Below are 21,411 nucleotides of genomic sequence, written 5' to 3'. Positions count from 1 at the left end.
AAGGAGGTTTGTAAATTTGACTAAACCTGAGCAAGAAGCCCTAAAGAGGCATAGAGAGGATGCATCGCTAATGATACGGCCAGATGATAAGGGTGGGATGATTGTGGTCATGGATAAGGGCTTTTATGTTGCATCACTGAAATTGATGTTAAGTGATAGTAATGCATATAAAGAGGTTTATATGCATCATATTGATTGGGCGGCTGCGGTGGTGCAGCGGTTAGCATTGCCATCTCACAGCAAGAGGTTCTCCGGTTTGCTTCTTGGCTGGGGTGCCTTCTGTGCAGAGTCTGCATGTCCTCCCTGTGGTCACGTGGGTTTCCTCCTGGTGCTCCGGTTTCCTCCCATATCCCAAAGACATACTGTAAGTGGATTGGACACTCTAAATTGGCCCTAGGTGTGAGTGCATTCATGTGTGTGTGCCTTCTGTGGAAGGTTGGGCGCCAGGCTGGCAACTCAACACCGTAAAACTCCACTGCCAATCATGAGCAGACAGATGATCCGCTGTGGTGACCCCTAACTGGGAAAAGCCGAAAGAAGAAGAGGAGGATATGCATCATATTGATTACATGATTAGAAGTGTACATCTCATGTTGAATAACTGTTTACTGCAATATGAAATTAGTTTAGAGCTGATGCAGTTTTTGAATGTTGAACATCCAGTTAAACCTATGTTTCAAGGCTCTCTTAAAATACATAAAGACCTGATGAACACACCCTTTAGACCTATTGTGGCAGGGAGGGGATGGCTTACAGGAGCCCTTGTCAGTGTTTATAGAAAAGCACCTTAGACTGGTGCTAGATAGATCAAATGTTGTACTTAAGGACACAAAACAATTTCTACAGTATTTGTATAAGTTTATGGAGGGTTATCAAGGGACACAGGAATATATGTTTGTCATCTTAGACGTGGTTTCCCTGTTTACCAGTATCCCGAATGATACTGGAGTGGAGTACTTCAGAAAGTACCTACTGGGGAATAGTGAGTATGAAAAGAGATTGGTAGATTTACTCTGTTTACTTATGAAGACAGTACTGAATAATAATGTGTGTGTATTTGATGGGCAGTACTATCTTCAACTTGAGGGCATAGCTATGGGCACTAGTTGTGCTAATAGCTACGCCAGCACAGTAATGTTACAATGCGAGGGAGATATGGTGTTTAAGATGGATTTATACTTGAAATGTGTGAAATATTATCGTCGTTTTGTGGACGATATCTTTATTCTGTGGGTTGGCACACATATGGAGCTCAACCTGTTTATTGAGCAGTTGCATAATACCACCATTTTTCTTAAGTTTACAATGATGTCATCTAACATACAGATAGATTATCTGGATGTACATGTGGAGAAATCCATAGAAGGGAGGATGGACACTAGATTGTATAGGAAGGAGTGTTACAGGAATACACTACTACATAGGACCAGCATGCATTCTAGGGGAACCTTTGGGAATGTTTTAAAAGGTCAGGGGATGCGAGTGTCTAGGTTGAGTAAAGAGGTAGGGGCCTTTGAGTAAGGAATGAAGACTTTGAAGCATGATCTAAGATCTCGAGGTTATAAGGAGAGGGAGGTAGTCTCTACACTTGATGAAGTTATTAAACTGAGGACAGATAGAGCGAGGCCATATTATTCAGCTATGACTGCTAATGAGGTGAGGCATAAAGAAGGGGTAATAATGGAGGGACGAGTTGATGTCCTGACATCATACACTAGTGATATTGGGAAAGTTAAGATAGTTTTGGAAAAACACTGGTCCATCTTACTGACAGATGGCAAAAGTTAGAAAAGTGGTGGGTGATGCACCAAGGTTTCAGTATAGGAATCAGAAGAATTTGAAAAGAATGTTATGCTATTCTAAAAGGGATCTAATAGATGCACCTTGGGGGACATGTCCATGTAGAAACTGTAATTGGTGTAGGTACATAAAATGTAGTAATAAATTTACACACCCGAGTACAGGTAAAATATATGATTTCAAGATTGTAGCAGATTGTATATCCAAACATGTTGTATATTTAGCTCAGTGTGAATGCTGCCAATATTTCTATATAGGGATGACCACTCGTATGCTAAGGGATCAAATTAGAGAGCATGTTAGTAGCCTGAGAGCTAAGGATTCAGTTAGAGCCCTATCTAGGTATGATTTGACTAATAATGGGGTGCATATGTTTTTATTTATGGTAACTGATAAAATGAGTCCAGGAGATAGGAAGGGGAACATCAGGAATAAGGTGAATAGTAGTGAGCTTAGGTGGATCATCAAACTGAGAGCAGAGAAGGGCTATGGCCTTAATGTGAAGGTTTCAGTTAAGCCAGTTTTGGATGCCCAGGGAGTTAGACATTAATTAATGTAAAAGTATTTTTTGAATACATTTTTATATAAGTGGATATAGTGGTAGGGGTTTATAAAAATTGCATTTGTTCACTGCATATAGTATATATCAGTTATTTTCCATATAATAAATGTTTTTATTTAATATAATATAATATAAAATGAAATATGTATATTTATATATTACATGTTAAATGTACATATATTATATAGTAAGTGTGCTAGATATAAATGTATTTTATGAGGATTTTTGTTTTAGTATGCATTTTATGAATGGAATTTTTAGTGAATGTTACTTTTCGTAGAGGTTCCCTTTAAGCCATCTTTTCTGTTCACTGCATGACGTCAGGGACATGCGCATAGTATAGGGGATGGGGATTTGAAACTCAATGTGAAAGGTGAAAATAATTCAATTAGATCGTTTAATGGGAAGTAGTAAATGTGAGTAACTGCGGTGGTGGTGCTTCGGTAGCGTTGTCGCCTCACAGTAAGACGTTGTACTGTTCGATTCTCAGCTAAAGCGTCTTCTGTGTGGAGACATGTGTGAATGGGCGTACCTTCGTTGAAGGTTGTGCATCAGGGCTGGCAACTCGGTATGTAAAAATCTACTGCCAATCATTAGCAGACCGGAGTTCCGCTGTGGTGACCCCTAACCGGGAAAAGCCGAAAGATACAACAACAAGTAAATGTGAGTAACTCCAATATATCTAATGCATTGTTTTAATGTCATCGTTTATGGTCTGAGGAAGCCACGAGGATGGTGGTGAAAGCACTTACCTAGTTGTGAAAAATAAATTTCATGATTTTACAGCAGTACGTCTTACAACCTTTTTTTTTGTTTTGGTACCTGTTTCCTGTTATTATATTGTGGTCGTACGTTAGCCTGCTTAGTGTTTTTATTCATTTTATATACATACATATATCTATATATATATATAGATATATATATCTATATATGTGTGTATATCTAGATATATATATATATATATATATATATATGTATATATATATATACATACATATATATATATATATATATATATATATATATATATATATATGAAAAGATGTATTGAAAAATCTTTACCCAAATACATGGAACAATAAATTAATTTCTATTTCAGAATATATCTATATATTTATTGTTATATGGATTAAAAATATTCATTAAGTCCTGGTTTATAAATAGCTCTCAAATTAATAATCCATAATTTTTCTTTCCTATGTAAAGGTTCATGCTTAGATGCAAGTCACAAACTATCTCCCTTCACACAATCAATACCCACAAAAACAAATTGTGCAGGGACTTCATCATGTTTATGTTTGTATAAAGCACTTCTATCCTGCTTACATTTCAAATAATTTAGATGAAGAACTACTATATGCGGTTTCCATTGTCTACAGGTCTGTCCTACATAAAAAGCCCCACATTGGCATATGTCATATTTATAACCCATTCTGAACTACATGTAATAAAATGGCCGATGGTAAATACTTTGGATGCATTTGCTAATGTAAAACAACAAGGTATTGTCTGTCTGGTATCCAGTTGGGCAGACATGACCTAAGAATTGCTACACTTAATACAGGCTCACTGACCCAATGCATATTCGAAATGGATGACACGATGGCAAGGAGGTGGCTGGACATCCTATATATCCAGAAGACAAGATAGAAGGGCAGTGCAGCAAATCCTGGAATTCAGAGTCTTGTGCTCTAGGGGAATACAGATTAGAAATGCTGTGGGGGATTTTGGTGAAGGAGAGTCTTTTGAAGACAGTGAGGGATGTCATAAGAATCAGTGACAGACTCATGGCAAACAGACTGTATTCAGACAGCACTTGTGGCAGTCAGACTCCATTGTAAAGGTAGGACACTATTCATAATCTCAGCCTATGGCCCACAGCAGGGTTATGATAATGAGGAAAATACTGCATTCAGACAGCACTAGTGGCAAACAGACTCCATTGTAAAGTTAGGACACTATTCATAATCTCAGCCTATGGCCCACAGCACGGTTGTGATAATGAGGAAAAGACTGCATTCAGACAGCACTAGTGGCAGTCAGACTCCATTGTAAAGGTAGGACACTATTCATAATCTCAGCCTATGGCCCACAGCAGGGTTGTGATAATGAGGAAAATACTGCATTCAGACAGCACTAGTGGCAAACAGACTCCATTGTAAAGGTAGGACACTATTCATAATCTCAGCCTATGGCCCACAGCAGGGTTGTGATAATAAGGAAAATACTGCATTCAGACAGCACTAGTGGAAAACAGACTCCATTTTAAAGGTAGGACACTATTCATAATCTCAGCCTATGGCCCACAGCAGGGTTGTGATAATGAAGAAAAGACTGCATTCAGACAGCACTAGTGGCAGTCAGACTCCATTGTAAAGGTAGGACACTATTCATAATCTCAGCCTATGACCCACAGCAGGGTTATGATAATGAGGAAAATACTGCATTCAGACAGCACTAGTGGCAAACAGACTCCATTGTAAAGTTAGGACACTATTCATAATCTCAGCCTATGGCCCACAGCACGGTTGTGATAATGAGGACAAGACTGCATTCAGACAGCACTAGTGGCAGTCAGACTCCATTGTAAAGGTAGGACACTATTCATAATCTCAGCCTATGGCCCACAGCAGGGTTGTGATAATGAGGAAAATACTGCATTCAGACAGCACTAGTGGCAAACAGACTCCATTGTAAAGGTGGGACACTATTCATAATCTCAGCCTATGGCCCACAGCAGGGTTGTGATAATAAGGAAAATACTGCATTCAGACAGCACTAGTGGAAAACAGACTCCATTGTAAAGGTAGGACACTATTCATAATCTCAGCCTATGGCCCACAGCAGGGTTGTGATAATGAAGAAAAGACTGCATTCAGACAGCACTAGTGGCAGTCAGACTCCATTGTAAAGGTAGGACACTATTCATAATCTCAGCCTATGACCCACAGCAGGGTTGTGATAATGAGGAAAAGACTGCATTCAGACAGCACTAGTGGCAGTCAGACTCCATTGTAAAGGTAGGACACTATTCATAATCTCAGCCTATGGCCCACAGCAGGGTTGTGATAATGAGGAAAATACTGCATTCAGACAGCACTAGTGGCAAACAGACTCCATTGTAAAGGTAGGGCACTATTCATAATCTCAGCCTATGGCCCACAGCAGGGTTGTGATAATGAGGAAAAGACTGCATTCAGACAGCACTAGTGGCAAACAGACTCCATTGTAAAGGTAGGACACTATTCATAATCTCAGCCTATGGCCCACAGCAGGGTTGTGATAATGAGGAAAAGACTGCATTCAGACAGCACTAGTGGCAGTCAGACTCCATTGTAAAGGTAGAACACTATTCATAATCTCAGCCTATGACCCACAGCCGGGTTATGATAATGAGGAAAAGACTGCATTCAGACAGCACTAGTGGCAGTCAGACTCCATTGTAAAGGTAGGACACTATTCATAATCTCAGCCTATGACCCACAGCAGGGTTATGATAATGAGGAAAAGACTGCATTCAGACAGCGCTAGTAGCAAACAGACTCCATTGTAAAGGTAGGACACTATTCATAATCTCAGCCTATGGCCCACAGCAGGGTTGTGATAACGAGGAAAATACTGCATTCAGACAGCACTAGTGGCAAACAGAGTCCATTGTAAAGGTAGGACACTATTCATAATCTCAGCCTATGGCCCACAGCAGGGTTGTGATAATGGGGAAAAGACTGCATTCAGACAGCACTAGTGGCTGTCAGACTCCATTGTAAAGGTAGGACACTATTCATAATCTCAGCCTATGGCCCACAGCCGGGTTATGATAATGAGGAAAAGACTGCATTCAGACAGCGCTAGTAGCAAACAGACTCCATTGTAAAGGTGGGACACTATTCATAATCTCAGCCAATGGCCCACAGCAGGGTTGTGATAATGAGGAAAATACTGCATTCAGACAGCACTAGTGGCAACCAGACTCCATTGTAAAGGTAGGACACTATTCATAATCTCAGCCTATGGTCCATAGCAGGGTTGTGATAATGAGGAAAAGACTGCATTCAGACAGCACTAGTGGCAGTCAGACTCCATTGTAAAGGTAGGACACTATTCATAATCTCAGCCTATGGCCCACAGCAGGGTTGTGATAATGAGGAAAAGACTGCATTCAGACAGCACTAGTGACAGTCAGACTCCATTGTAAAGGTAGGACACTGTTCATAATCTCAGCCTATGGCCCACAGCAGGGTTGTGATAATGAGGAAAAGACTGCATTCAGACAGCACTAGTGGCAATCAGACTCCATTGTAAAGGTAGGACACTATTCATAATTTCAGCCTATGACCCACAGCAGGGTTATGATAATGAGGAAATGACTGCATTCAGACAGCGCTAGTAGCAAACAGACTCCATTGTAAAGGTAGGACACTGTTTATAATCTCAGCGTATGGCCCACAGCAGGGTTGTGATAATGAGGAAAAGACTGCATTCAGACAGCACTAGTGGCAAACAGACTCCATTGTAAAGGTAGGACACTATTCATAATCTCAGCCTATGGCCCACACCAGGGTTGTGATAATGAGGAAAAGACTGCATTCAGACAGCACTAGTGGCAAACAGACTCCATTGGAAAGGTAGGACACTATTCATAATCTCAGCCTATGGCCCACACCAGGGTTGTGATAATGAGGAAAAGACTGCATTCAGACAGCACTAGTGGCAATCAGACTCCATTGTAAAGGTAGGACACTATTCATAATTTCAGCTTATGACCCACAGCAGGGTTATGATAATGAGGAAATGACTGCATTCAGACAGCGCTAGTAGCAAACAGACTCCATTGTAAAGGTAGGACACTATTCATAATCTCAGCCTATGGCCCACAGCAGGGTTGTGATAATGAGGAAAATACTGCATTCAGACAGCACTAGATAAAGCAGGACAACATGAATTGGTGTTGATAATGGGTGACTTGAATGCACATATCTGGACAGAGAGAACAAGATATGAGGACTGCCTAGGTCTATATGGTGGGACAACAGGAATAAAGAAGGAGAGGCCATTCTAGACTTCTGTCTTACAAATGGCTTAATAGTAGCAAACACCTCGTTCAGCAGTAGAGAGACAGTGACTTTACATACGAGAGTTGCCAGTCAGGTATACTTTATCCTGGTAAAGGGAGGGAGGCATTGAGGTAAAAGTAAAGATTGCAAAGTCATCCCCAGTTAAACAGCCTGTCCACAAAATAAATCACTGGTGGCCAAAATCAGCTGCAATCAGTGGTCAGAGAAGGCTCTAAGGTTAACAGAGACTATGCTGAAGACCTGAAAGTTAACTGGAGTAAAAGCATAAGATTTCAAGCAAATACTCAGGTCTGACACATCAGGAAGTAGCGGGAATAGGGGAAGTAGAAGAACAGCAGCACCGCTAACAGCATGTGTGAGGATTACAGAACAGATATGCAAGTGAACCAGGTATAGAAATGAGGTACGTAAGGAAAGCTGGTGGTTTCATGCAGAAGTCTAGGAAGGCAACAAAGAAAGAGTGCATGCAAAAATGGGAAATAGAACTATGGACCAAGCTAAGAAGGAATATGGATGGGTTGGCTAACAAAGAGGCTATGTAAGCAGGTGATACATCAAAGAAAAAGAATCAGGGGCATTCTACCAGTTCTGAAAAGTGACTCAGCAGATAGATCAAAAAACTATTGTCAGGTTGTAAGCCAAAGATAGAAAGATAAAGAAGATAGTCATCAGACACCATTCATAAGGATACCAGAAACAATTTGTTCACCAGTCAAGAGGACATCTAAGGCTGGGGTACAGGACATTTTGACCCTGGACAGTTTGACCCAAGACATTTGATCCCTGACAGTTTGACTCCCATAATGAAAACATTATGAAAACAAAATCACCACTGACTCTAAAGACAACCACAAAGCATTCTATAGCTATGTCAAGAATCTCAATGGCAACACTCAGATCTGCTCTGAGTTACAGCACAATGGCACTAAATATACAGAACCAATGGATATTGCCAACATCCTGGCAGATAGGTTCAGTGCTAACTTTACCCTTCTGTCACCCCCTAAAGGGCCCATCTCTATACCAGAAGAATGCAAAGTTCCTGTAATCACGGCTGCACAGGTAAAAAACACACTATCCAAAGCCAAGAACACAGCATCCATGGGACCTGACAACATCCCAGGCTGTGTTCTACATGAACTATAGAACGAACTGGCACCCCACCTAAGTACCATGTTCAATCATAGCCTCACCTCAGGCTATGTGCCCACTGAATGGCGCACAGCAACAGTTATCCCACTCCACAAAGTGGGAGCCACCACAGACCCCGGAAACTACTGCATCATTAGCCTAACGAGCCTGATCTGCAAGGCTATGGAGCGTATCATCATGGAACTTATAAACAATGACATTGGTAATCTCCAAACACAGGAACCCACCCAGTTCGGGTTTGTAAAAAGCAGATCATGTCTCCTAAACCTGATAGACTTCTTTGAAGCAGTCACTAAAGCCGTAGATGAGGGTAAGGTGGTTCACACAGCCTATCTAGATCTCGTCAAGGCTTTTGACACCATCCCCCACTCTGGAATTATAGATAAACTCACTAAACTAGGTATAAATCCCTATGTCACAAGATGGATTGCCAACTGGCTCACTGACAGAACCCACACTGTGAAAGTAGCAGACTCCAAATCCAGCTTCAGACCAGTGACAAGTGGAGTACCACAGGGTTCAGTCCTGGGTCCTCTCCTGTTTGGTATCTACTTCTCTGACGTACAGGCCAACACAGAAGGTCTTTGGCTAACGAAGTTCGCAGATAACTGCAAACTAGGAGCCATAATCAAAACTCCAAAAGATGTGGACATCCTACAAAAGGGCCTTGCAGAGACAGATGCCTGGTGTCAAAGCCATGGCCTCAAGCTCAATGTCAAAAAGTGCATTGTCATTCCTTTTGGTAAAAACTCAGTACCCATGAACTACCAAATAGGTGGTAGTCTACTTAACACCGAAAGTGTGATAAGAGACCTTGGGACACAGGTGGGCAGTAGTCTCTCCTTTGATAATCACATCGCCACAGTAGTCAGGAAATCCTTCTATGTGGCACACCTCATCACAAAAGGTTTCTCATCCAGGAAAAAAGAGGTCATTGTTCACCTCTTCTCATCACTCATTAGACCCATTATAGAGTACAATGCCCCTTTTGATATGTACCTCACAAGACATCTACAACAACTGGAAAGGCCACAGAAATACCTCACAAAGAGGATTACCGGCCACAAAGAGATGCCCTATGCAGACCGTCTCAAAACACTGCAGCTTTACTCCATTGCATATCGCCTACTCAGAGGCGATCTCTGCCTAACACACAAAGCTATGTCAAACCCAGAGCTTTTAGACATGCTTCACGTAAAGAAATCCCAATCCCTACCAGCTACACGCTCTAGGGACCTAAACCTCATCACCACAATAAACAGAACATGCTGGAGGGATAGATTCCTGTCCCAGAGACTTCCCATACTCTGGAACAAACTACCTATCTATATCAAGCAAAGCTCATCATTAGCACTCTTCAAGACAATTCTTGATGATTGGATGGGGAATAGGAAATTCACCCCGGGGATCACTTCTGTGGCTCTGCTCGACAGTGGCACAGGAAAATAATTTTCTTGGGTGGCAAAAGCCAGGGTACCTTTTTGGCTGGGCTTGTATAGGCCCCAAGACCAATAGCCTAGTACCTACCTATGAATCTATGAACCTATGAAATTTCTGCAGACGGTCACTGATAAATGAATATGCAGAGTAGCAGAAAGTTAAATTGCTAGATGTGCAGTTCAGATTCATATCAGGATGCAGCACAACCAATCTGAAGTTTGCAGTAAATGAAATAGTGGACCAGAAGCTAAGGATGAGGAGAGAGTCTAAACAAACATTCCTAGTTTTGGGGAAAAGATATGAAAGGCCCTAAGAGATCTGAATCAGGAAGTCCTGTGATAGACAGAAGTCCTGGAAACAGTGGTGGTATTAGTGCAGCCTATGTATACGGACCCAGTTAGACATACGGACCCAGTTAGACAAGCATGAGCTGTATTCCATCTCACAGATGGGCTTCATTGTTCAGCTGCGAGTGCTCTTCTCATGATGGACTACATTAGCAAAATGTTCAAGGGACAGAACACCAAAGATACTGTACGTAGATGACGTGACATTATAAGAAGGAATCTGAACAGGAAATTCAGCAAATGATTGAGGAATGGAATGCAAATCTGAAGGCGCGGGGAATGAAGCTGTGGAACATGTGAATAACTTCAAGTATAATACCAACAAGAAACAATATGGACATAATTCTCAAAATAGTAAAAGGCAGACCCACGATTAATTGTACACTAAGCATTTATTTTTTAAGGTAGCATACATTCATACTTGCAAAAGCATTAAACATTGAAAACACTATGTTTGTTGTACCAGTGATCCCAACAAAAATATTCAGTAATAAACTGTACCGCAAGCTTTCCATTAGGCTGTGGAAAACGTGACTGTTACTGCAAAGGGTTGCCACCTTTGCATCCTTCCATTTCCTGACAACTAACCCACAACCCCTGTGTAACAAAAACACACCCGCTTTCCTTGGGGCAACCATGCCCCTTTGCAAGCCATGGCCAAAAGCAACACATTTTAAATGCTACATACAGTGATTGCATGGCAGTCCTATAATGTTTAGGGTTACCACCTGTCCCTCCTTGTGAGGGACAGTCCCTCTTTGGACAGTTGTGTCCTGCAAGAAAAACTAAAAAATGGCAATTGGCCTGAGATTTTAGCACAGAAATATTTCATAACTTTTCTTTATTAGTTCTATAAAATAGTTATTTTTTTATCTGAAACACCTAAGTGTTATATGAAATAGCATAAGCAACTCAAATACTACAAGAATAAGCTTTTATTTTGGCAAAAAAAAAGTAAATTTCTGTCCTTTGCACTAGCCATGCATATGTTTTGTCCTGCAAAACTTCATCTATTTACAGAAAATGTCCCACTTTGGGTATTTGAAAAGGTGGCAACCCTATATATGTTTTGGGGCCCTAGATAAAGAGTTCATTGACACTCCCTACCACACTGTCTGTTATCCCCAGCACAAACCCCAGTAGCCCCATTTTCAACACATTCAGACCTCCTACCTTTCCTGTTCCTGAGAACACTGGAAAATATGAAGGTCTCTCCAAACACCATTATACTGGGCGACTTCAACTACCCAAACATAGACTGGGAGCATTACTCTAGCTCCAACACCCTAGCCCAAAGGTTCCTAGAATTTATAAACTCAAATGCTATGGAACAACTTGTTACCACTACCACAAGAGGGGAAAACATACTGGACCTGATCATCACCAACATGGGGACTCTATGCTCCAGACCAGAAGTGTAACCCTCATTGGTAAGATCAGACCCTAAACTAATCTCACTGGATATTCACATCCCGACTCCACCCCCTGCCCTCAAAACCACAGTGAAAAACTTCTCTAATGCAAATTTCACACTCCTCAAAACCGAGGTGGAATCCTTCAAAGCTCCTGGGCCTGTGGAAAATACGGCCCAGACCGCAGAATCCTTTATAAACGCATTCTATGAACACCTTCAGGAATGCATGGATCATGCAATCCCAAATAAAACCTAGTCCCAATCCTCCAAAGGAAGACGTCCTGTCTGGTGGACCCCAGCCATAAACAAACTATACAATAGAAGGAGGAAGCTACTACATGATAGAGCAAAATCCCAAAAAGGAAGGCATCTCTGATCAGTATTAGCAAAAAACTACGGGCACTCATAAAATCGTCTAAGGCCAGCTTCGAGAGAAAAATTTCACAGGACACTAAGGATAATCACAAGGCTTTCTTTAGTTATGTTAGGAACCTGGGTGGGAATTCCCAGATATGCTCAGAATTAGTCCAAAATGACAAAAAATACACCGAACCCACAGACATTGCAAACATCCTAGCTGACAGGTTCAGCGCAAACCCCCCCCCCCACCAAAAGGGCAAATATCTATCCCAGCAGAGTGCTGCCCTCCTGACATCTCAGATGCTCAGGTAAGAGCTTCCCTCTCCAAAGCAAACAACACAGCATCAATGGGACCAGACGGTGTCCCGGGCTGCGTCCTACATGAACTCCAAGAAGAGCTAAACCCAAACATAAAACTACTGTTCAATCTCAGCCTTACTACAGGATATGTACCCAAAGAGTGGCGTACAGCAACGGTGGTCCCTCTCCACAAAGGTGGTGCCTCAACGGATCCTGGAAACTATTGCCCCATAAGCCTGACTAGCTTGGTCTGCAAAGCTATGGAAAGGATCATCATGGACCTCATAAATAAAGATATTGGGGACCTACAGACACTGGATCCTACCCAGTTTGGCTTTGTTAAGGGCAGATCCTGCCTCTTAAACCTGGTTGATTTCTTTGAAACAGTCACCAAGGCCATTGACGAGGGGAAGGTGGTCCACACAGCCAACCTGGACCTCGCAAAAGACTTTGATACAATACCCCACTTGGGCATTATAGATAAGCTCACCAGCTTAAATATAAACCCCTATGTCACTAGATGGGTTGCAAACTGGCTCAAGGACAGAACCCACATGGTTAGAATTGCTGGAGCCATGTCAGACTCCAAACCAGTTACAAGTGGCGTCCCACAAGGCTCAGTCCTGGGACCTCTCTTGTTCAGTATATATTTCTCGGAGGTACAGGCCAACACAGAGGGACTGTGGCTGACCAAGTTTGCAGATGACTGCAAACTGAGTGCCATAATCGACACTCCAGCTGACACAAGCATCCTCCAAAAGGGCCTCATAGAAACAGACAACTGGTGCCAGAGCCATGGCCTCAAGCTAAACACCAAAAAGTGTATAGTCATCCCCTTTGTTAAAAACAAAGTGCCCACAAATTACCACATAGGTGGTAATCCATTAAGTACAGAAGAAGTAATTAGGGACCTGGGGACCCAAGTTGATAGCAATCTGTCATTTGACAACCACGTGGCCAAAGTGGTTAGAAAAACATTTTATATAGCCCACCTAATCATGAAGGGATTCACATCTAGATCAGGGGAGGTCATCGTGCTTCTTTACTCATCCCTCATCAGGCCCATAATTGAGTACAATGCCCCTTTTGGGATGTACCTTACCAGACACCTGCAGCAACTGGAAAGACCCCAAAAGTACCTCACCAAGAGGATCAAAGGTCTCAAACAGATGCCATATGCTGCCCGGTCAAAGAAACTCCAGCTCTACTCAGTGGCATACCGCCTGCTCAGAGGCGATCTGTGCCTGACGTATAAAGCCATATCCAACCTGGAATTAATGGACATGCTGCACTTCAGAAAATCCAAATCCCATCGAGCTACGCGCTCGAGAGACTTGAACCTCAGCACTGAAATAAATAGGACATGCTGGAGGGACAGATTCATAACCCAGAGGCTCCCTTCACTCTGGAATAAAATCCCAGTCGAGGTTAGGCAGAGTCCCTCACTTGACTCTCTTCAAGAGGAATCTTGATGAGTGGATGGGAGATTGTAGGTTTACCCCGGGTATCACTTCTGTGTCACTGTTAGACAGAGGCACAGTATACTAACCTCGAAAAAGGGCATAGCAAAATTAATTTAAAATGGGTGGCAAAAGCCAAACACACTCTGGCTAGGCTTATAAATGCCCTAGGGCAGATAGCTTAGTATGAACCTATGAACCTATGAACCAACCAGAGTACCTTTTTTTGTTCTCACATTTTGTCTCACTCATCAGCTTTTTACTACCCATTTTTAATACATTCTAACTGGCCATGAATGTACTGTAATGACTGTCCTGGAAAGAAGTTAACTAGGCTATGAGGTTCTAAATTCTCTGAGATGCATTTTAGAGTTTTTCCTACAACCTCTGGTCTAATGATGGCCTAATAAAAGGAAGAAATAAGTGATGTACAAGGCATAGTGTTCAATGCTGACAAAACAATAGTTACATACCCATAAAATGGGAAAACAAATGCTTATGAAGGCACATGAATCATATCTGGCATAACTGTCTTCCCCCCTACCCTTCCAAAAACAATCACTTTCTGTGTTCCCTTCAGGTGTTAGATTTGAATGAAAGTTAAAGGACAAATGGCCATAGTCGTATATTTCAGGCTGTTGCTATCACACATCCAAACAACATAACTCCTCAGCCTTAACCCCAAAAGACAGACAGATACCTTCAATGCTCCTCTCTGATGTCAAACTAGAACAACAAAATGAAAGAACAAATAGGGTACAACATATTTTAGTTTGTTGTTGTCTGATGTACATATGCAGCATGCCTCTTTTCCCCTACTCCCAGAAGACAGCAACCTGTAAATACAACTGATCCTAAAACGGAAGAAACTGCAAAAATAGCACATATTAAAGCATTCCAACTTGTTGCTCCTAAGCAGTACACTGGTTCTAGACAAACTGTAGTCACCTTCCGTGAAATAATGACAACAGCATCTCAAACACCCACCCAAACTATAGCAACTTTCTGTGTCCACCTCTGAGTGGGTCAGTTTAAGACTAGGTGGAGCTGATGGCATAGGCCCTTGACATATCTCTCAACTGCCAAAAATTTCACAGACTGCTTAGATTGCTTAGATTTTTGCCTCATATTTTTGTTCTGTTCCTCATTAAATTTCTGGTTTTATGGCAAATGATTGAGGCTGAAGTTAATAACCAATGACAGCTATTTGGATTTCAAGCTTCATATCCTTCGAAAAAGAAGGCTAATGTAAAAGGAGTTGTAGTAAATTTCTATTTTTATAACATTTTTTAAAAATTGACCCTGATTTTGGCCCTTTGTCCTCCACATTATTTTTGGCTTTTCTTGAAGAAAGAAGTTGAAAAGCATAGACCCCCTCCTAAGCTACTTATACAGACAGGAGTGGTGGCCCACAAAGCTCAGAAGTCTAGATGTTCTTTGATAAATGTTTATGCTTTGTTGTTTTGTTTTATGTATGTGCTCACCAATATTATTTTTACACACACACACACACACACACACACACACACACACACACACACACACACACACACACACACACACACACACTGCCACTGAAATGTCACATATATCACAAAATACATACACACACGCACACACAAACACACACACACGCGCGCACACGCGCACAAACACATACACACACACACACACACACACACACACACACACACACACACACACACACACACACACACACACACACACACACGTATTCCATACTGCGAGCTGTATTCGATTTTACCTTATATTTTTGTACTGTTCCTTATAAACTGTGTGGTTTTCTGCAAACTATTAAAAACATGCAGTTATTAAATGATGACAGACGTTTGAGATATAGACTTCATAACCTTTAGAAAATGCATGTTAAGGCAAATACTGTTACATGTAGCAATATTTTAAAGATAAAATGAGCCTGATTCCAAAAGACGTGGTCTCAGTGTAAGTGATCCCTTACACTGATAGCAGGCTGAGAGCAGGTATTTTATAATCTGGCCTCTGCTGTAAGCCTGTTTCTGGACAGCCCTTACACTCAAGTAAGTCACTTACACTAATAGCAAGTCTTTTGGAATAAGGGCAGACCTACACTGACAGCAACTCTTTCAGAATCTTTCCCAGTGTGTCTGTTTTCGGGCCTTTGTCCCCCCACTATATTTTTGTTTTTATCCCTCATTCTTAAGATGTTGAGTGCTATTACACAACACACACACACACACACACGCACATGCGTGCACACACACACCCACAGACACACACACACACACACACACACACACACACACACACACACACACACACACACACACACACACACACACACACGCACCTATTCCGGTTTGAAACTCATGCATGTATTCAGAAGTGTATAAGTAAGTGAATAAGTAAATAAATAAATACCCAGAGCTTCCCTGTCATATTAAAAAAAATAATAATTAAAAGAGAGTCATACCTTTCCTTGTGACTTGCTGAAGCACACGTAATTCTCCCTGTTGTGATTGAAACTGCCATTAATTTTGCCTTTTATTTTTGCCCTGCTCATGTAAAGTTTTTTTGATTTTCTGGTAAACAATTCAGGATAATAGTTATTCAATAATGCCAGATATTAGAGTTCCATGCTTAATGGATTTATTAAGTTATTTAATATTTGTTGAGCACAGTAATTCAGCAGCCCGAAAAGGACCCTTTCAGATTCTGCTTTGGTGTGTTTTATATTAAAACATATAAAACGAATTACAGAATTTACAAAGAATCCAAAGAGAAGGCATTATTCACATTCATTTATGCCACCAGATAAAAAGGTTAATTCTGCATAGCAAATGAATGGTAGGAAACCTCTAACTTCGTAATATACAAGGCAGTTTTACAAGCAGATTTATGCTCCATGTAAAGAACTACATATAGACAAAGACTTCCTATTAAGCGTTTACATTTAGCTTCAAATTGAAACACATTCTCAGTAATGGATACAATTATAGTCTCTTATTGTGCAAGTAAGCAGTACATCTGAAGGCTTAGGAATGCAAAAGTTAAAATGTTGACTGGACTTTGTTAAAGGCAGATGTTATTGCAATGATGAAGCACTAATGTTCTTATAGTGTCTTAAGAGATGGGGATACTTTTGGGTGGTGCTTAACCCAGTAGTTGAAAGTTACCAAAGTTTGTGTGGGGGGGGTCACTACTGTTGGCTAGGCAATCATGTAAATGATGCCGTGTTACGTAGTAACCCATAAAAACAATTAGCACTCTGACAGTCAGATTACAGATGCTGTAAAGTGAATTCAGGGTAAATTATGTGACAATACATAACATCTGAAAGGATTTCCTTTTAAATTCAGTGGCCTGTTCCATTGCCCTTGTCAGACGAGAGCTAAATGCTATGACCATGATTTTAATAGTGCTAGTTTGAACTTCTGAGACCTGCTTAGAATCTGCAAATGTGCAGAGTATTTAGAGCAGTGATTTCTGAGTTCATTAATGTTAATAGAATATTACCAGCACAAGAAGAGATTGTATACTGACCATTTCCACTTCTTGGTTCTGCCTTACTAACTGTGTGAATGGCTTGACAACTAGGGTAAACAGTAAAAAGGGGATGAGGAAACCCTGGCACATATCTTGGAATAACTTAAGTATGGTGCGAGCCAAAAGCTAACTTTATAAGTTACCTTAGCATCCTAGTGCAGCAGTTTAATAAAAATCAATTCTAGCTGATGGAGAAATAAATTTCTCCAACACTCCCCAGAAAAATTTCCACCATACTCTGCCAAACGCCTGTCTGGCTTTTAAGGTAATAATGGCTGATAGAGATTTTCTATTAACAAAGCTTTCAATAAAAGCAGCATTTAAATACAGTCAGAGTCCAGTCTACCCAGAATGTCTGTCACCTGATTCTAATTTATTAAAGAGCAAAGAATTAGATGTTGCATGTTTTATGAAATAAACAGTGTGAAATTAATATTCAACATAGAAAGAGGTGAAAACAGCCATGCAATTTCAGAATCTTGCTGCCTCCAAGGGACCAGGAAAGCCATGGTATGAATACTGTACACCCTACTGTGGCCCAGTATGTTAAAATCCATGTGGTTATAACCACAACATCAAAAGTGCAACCTTATGACTTTTTATGTAGAAGAATTCTAATATTTGTATGTAGAAGAATTTACCTCCCATTCTCCCCCTGCAGTGTACTACACCATTTGAGTGTTTATATCATCCTAACTAGCTCTAAGGTTGCAAAATACTGGCACTGCAACATAAGTCAGCAAACTGCTCATGTTGTCTCCTAGACACAAATAAATGAGGGTCGATGTGTCCAACTAATTTGAACTAAATGAATACACAGAGCATGGACACATGGGGGGTGGAGCAGAATCCCCATCAGCTATGCTATTGAACTGATGAGAGGTTTAACTATTGGGGCACACACTAAGTATAATTCTTTCATTACATTTTTGGAAATAAGTTACTGACCACAGCATTTTAAAACATTAGTATACAAATTAAAATACTATACGACACATGGAAAAATGCCAACAAATCGATATTATAAAGCTTATGAAAAATCACTTGGTTCTCATTTACTATCATGAGAATAATATGAAAACACCAGCTCCAGATTTGACCAGAAATTATTGTTTTTTACTGTTCTAATACCACACTTCCTGCCTAAACTTGTGAAATAACAAAGGCATGGGAGAGCTTTGCTTGGTCTTTTTAACAAGTGCCATAAGATCTTTTACATCCACATCAGTGATCACCGACTCAAGCAGATGAGACCTTAGTTACCATCTCACACAAAGGACAGCACTCTCAGAAATGGAGCACCCCCCTCCCCCCACAATCCAATTACCTGGAGTGGTAACAGAACCTATAGCCTTCTAGTCATCTAGGTTTTACTATGAAATGCCAATGTCCTTGAAAGTTGATATTCCAAAAGAACACACACACACACACACACACACACACACACACACACACACACACACACACACACACACACACACACACACCACACACACACACACACACACACACACACACACACACACACACACACACACACACACACACACACACACAGCATTTTTCTTGTTTTTTACAGGAGGGCACCCCACAAGAACTCATGTATAAAAACTCCATAGTTGCACCAAATCAAGGAAAGTAGAAATCTCACTAAAGAGGTGAAACATTGCCAGAGCACAATTAGAAATCACACCACAATAGTTTTGTATAGTGGAAAACATTTAGCGTTATGTCTTTTTTCCTGTGGGCTTCTGGTACTTCAGCAATTTCTCCTTTAGTATGTGTAGAGAAGCTAATTAGCTAGCACCAAAGGCGAGTGCATTATCTGTTGCTCCACTGACTCTGCTCGAACTGCATTTTACTTGTACTTGTCGACTTGTGTACATGTGTATGTATTTTAATTTGCATCAACTTCAGTTCAGGACACCTTGACTAAAACATTTGCATTCAGTCCTATTTTTTCAGAGTAAGACCTGCAAGATAATACTTACATCACTAATAATTTCAGAGGATGCTTTCGCTGCCTGGAAAGGAATGGCATCTAAACGCAGTTTGTATCCGCCACCTTGAAGCTTCCTCCAAGATTCTTTATAGCGTATCTAGTTGATGATAAAAATAGAGCTAGTGACTGATTACTACGAACTCTTAGAGAAATAGTTCTTAAACAGATCTAAAACCACTTCAAGTTATTGTCTATGAGAAATATCACGATTTCATAACCAACACATTACTGCAACTAGACAAATGTACTGTAAACTGGGAAAATGGCCAGCTTAGTATGTCAATTGTTGAAACATACATAATATGTAGCTAACAGAGGGGAAATGCACAGAAAAGAAGTAATTTTCTGTTTAACTTCTACATAAACACAAACTGTAATGTAAGCTACTTGTTTTGTTCTCTTTTGCAGCTATAATGTCTGCTGGTAGACAGTAATTCTCCTCAATCATTGGATCCCCCTATCTAGTTTAACTTCCTACCCTTGGACGGGGCTACCAGCCCCCCATTCTGATTCAGCAAATTATTTTTATATTAAGTTAGAAGGGATAAACAGGACATTAGAACAGTATCATCAATACTGCAACAGGGCTCCTCCTGCCCTATTTTTGGGCATCCTTCTGACAGTCACTGCCACCATGCAGTGAAACATTGCAGTTGTATGCATGCTCTCATGCAAGCCGCTCATGATATCTGTGAGCCTGCACAGGAGCACTGCAATGCAGCTCTGAACCTCTCTCCATTCCACCACCTTAGTGACAGTGCACCAGGTAGAACCTCGTAGCTCTGAACCTCTCTCCATTCCACCACCTTAGTGACAGTGCACTAGGTAGAACCTCGTTGCTCTCCCAGCGGGAGGCTGCTGCCTATGCCTTAAAGTGGCCCTCTAGCTTTCCAGGTCACTAAATGATAAAAGGTAGGCAATGGTCTGGTACAAACTGGATGTAATTAATCCATTCTGAAACAATGATAAAAGGTAGGCAATGGTCTGGTACAAACTGGACGTAATTAATCCATTCTGAAACAATGATAAAAGGTAAGCAATGGTCTGGTACAAACTGGACGTAATTAATCCATTCTGAAAGTGTAAGCTGTTTCATGGCAGGACACTGAGATTTTTTTTCTTCTTACCCTAGTGAGGTATTATCTTCTTGCAGGCATTGATCCTAGGTGACCTGAGCCTGCAAGCTATCACAAAAGCTTATGCTTTAAGAGTCATCAGGGTAGTGGTTATCCTGCCTATAACTATGTCTTGAGAAATGCTGCACTAGAGCCCTTCCTGAGTCACCTATTTCACCTTCCCTACATGACTTACCCTCCCTCAAATCCCTTATTAAGAAGGGACATTCTTACTGCTGGCTGTTGAGGAAATGTGTGGAGAGAACATAAGGGTCTCCAGATACAGTGTCATTTTTACACCTGCATGGGGCTTTTTTAATGCCCTACCCACTCTCCTGCTCAAATCCCAATGTACCTCTAGACTAGCATCACTGATCTCAACAATGACTAGTAGATGTTGGCTGAAAATCCCATCCCTCCTCTCAGAATAGATGAACCAGAAAAAAATGCTACTGCCGCATCCTATCCCCTTAGCTGATTTTTCAAGGACTGTGCTCATCAACTGAGCCCAAGTCATTTGTGTCATAGTCATGCCTCCAACTCTGTATGCCACAGAGTCCAATTACTGTAATACAGTTTTGTAGCACATAATTGGGTCCATATATAAAATAAATGGTATTTGCTACTTTTGATAGAGTGGTACATAATATCAGATAAGATCAATTTGTGATAGCCTTGATAACAGCTGCAACATTTAAAAAAAAATCTCTGAATTATTTTTTCTCCCCTGTAGCTGACCATCAGTTGTTGTCAACTATTCTATTCATTCACAAGGTCTACTAGACCTGCCATAGTCTGTGGCCAGTGAGGAAATCTAGGACAGTGGTGTTAGCATCATACT

The 21,411-nt window shown here is 41.0% G+C and overlaps 1 protein-coding gene across 3 annotated transcripts in view; it reads right to left on the bottom strand.

Moving 5' to 3' along the window:
* LOC122788887 (nebulin related anchoring protein) overlaps positions 1-21,411 on the bottom strand; it is a 503,978-nt gene that overhangs the window by 122,118 nt on the left and 360,449 nt on the right. For all 3 annotated transcript variants that reach the window (XM_044055831.1, XM_044055830.1, XM_044055833.1), the window contains one exon: positions 19,445-19,552. In XM_044055831.1, coding sequence (XP_043911766.1) covers positions 19,445-19,552 — 108 coding nt within the window. The remainder of the gene's footprint in view (positions 1-19,444; positions 19,553-21,411) is intronic.

The sequence above is a fragment of the Protopterus annectens genome, chromosome 14.part0, assembly GCF_019279795.1.
Source record: "Protopterus annectens isolate FY-2018-M chromosome 14.part0, PAN1.0, whole genome shotgun sequence".
NCBI classification, from domain to species: Eukaryota; Metazoa; Chordata; order Ceratodontiformes; family Protopteridae; genus Protopterus; species Protopterus annectens.
Note: the sequence above shows the minus strand (reverse complement) of the source record. Positions and strands in the feature narration are given on the sequence as shown.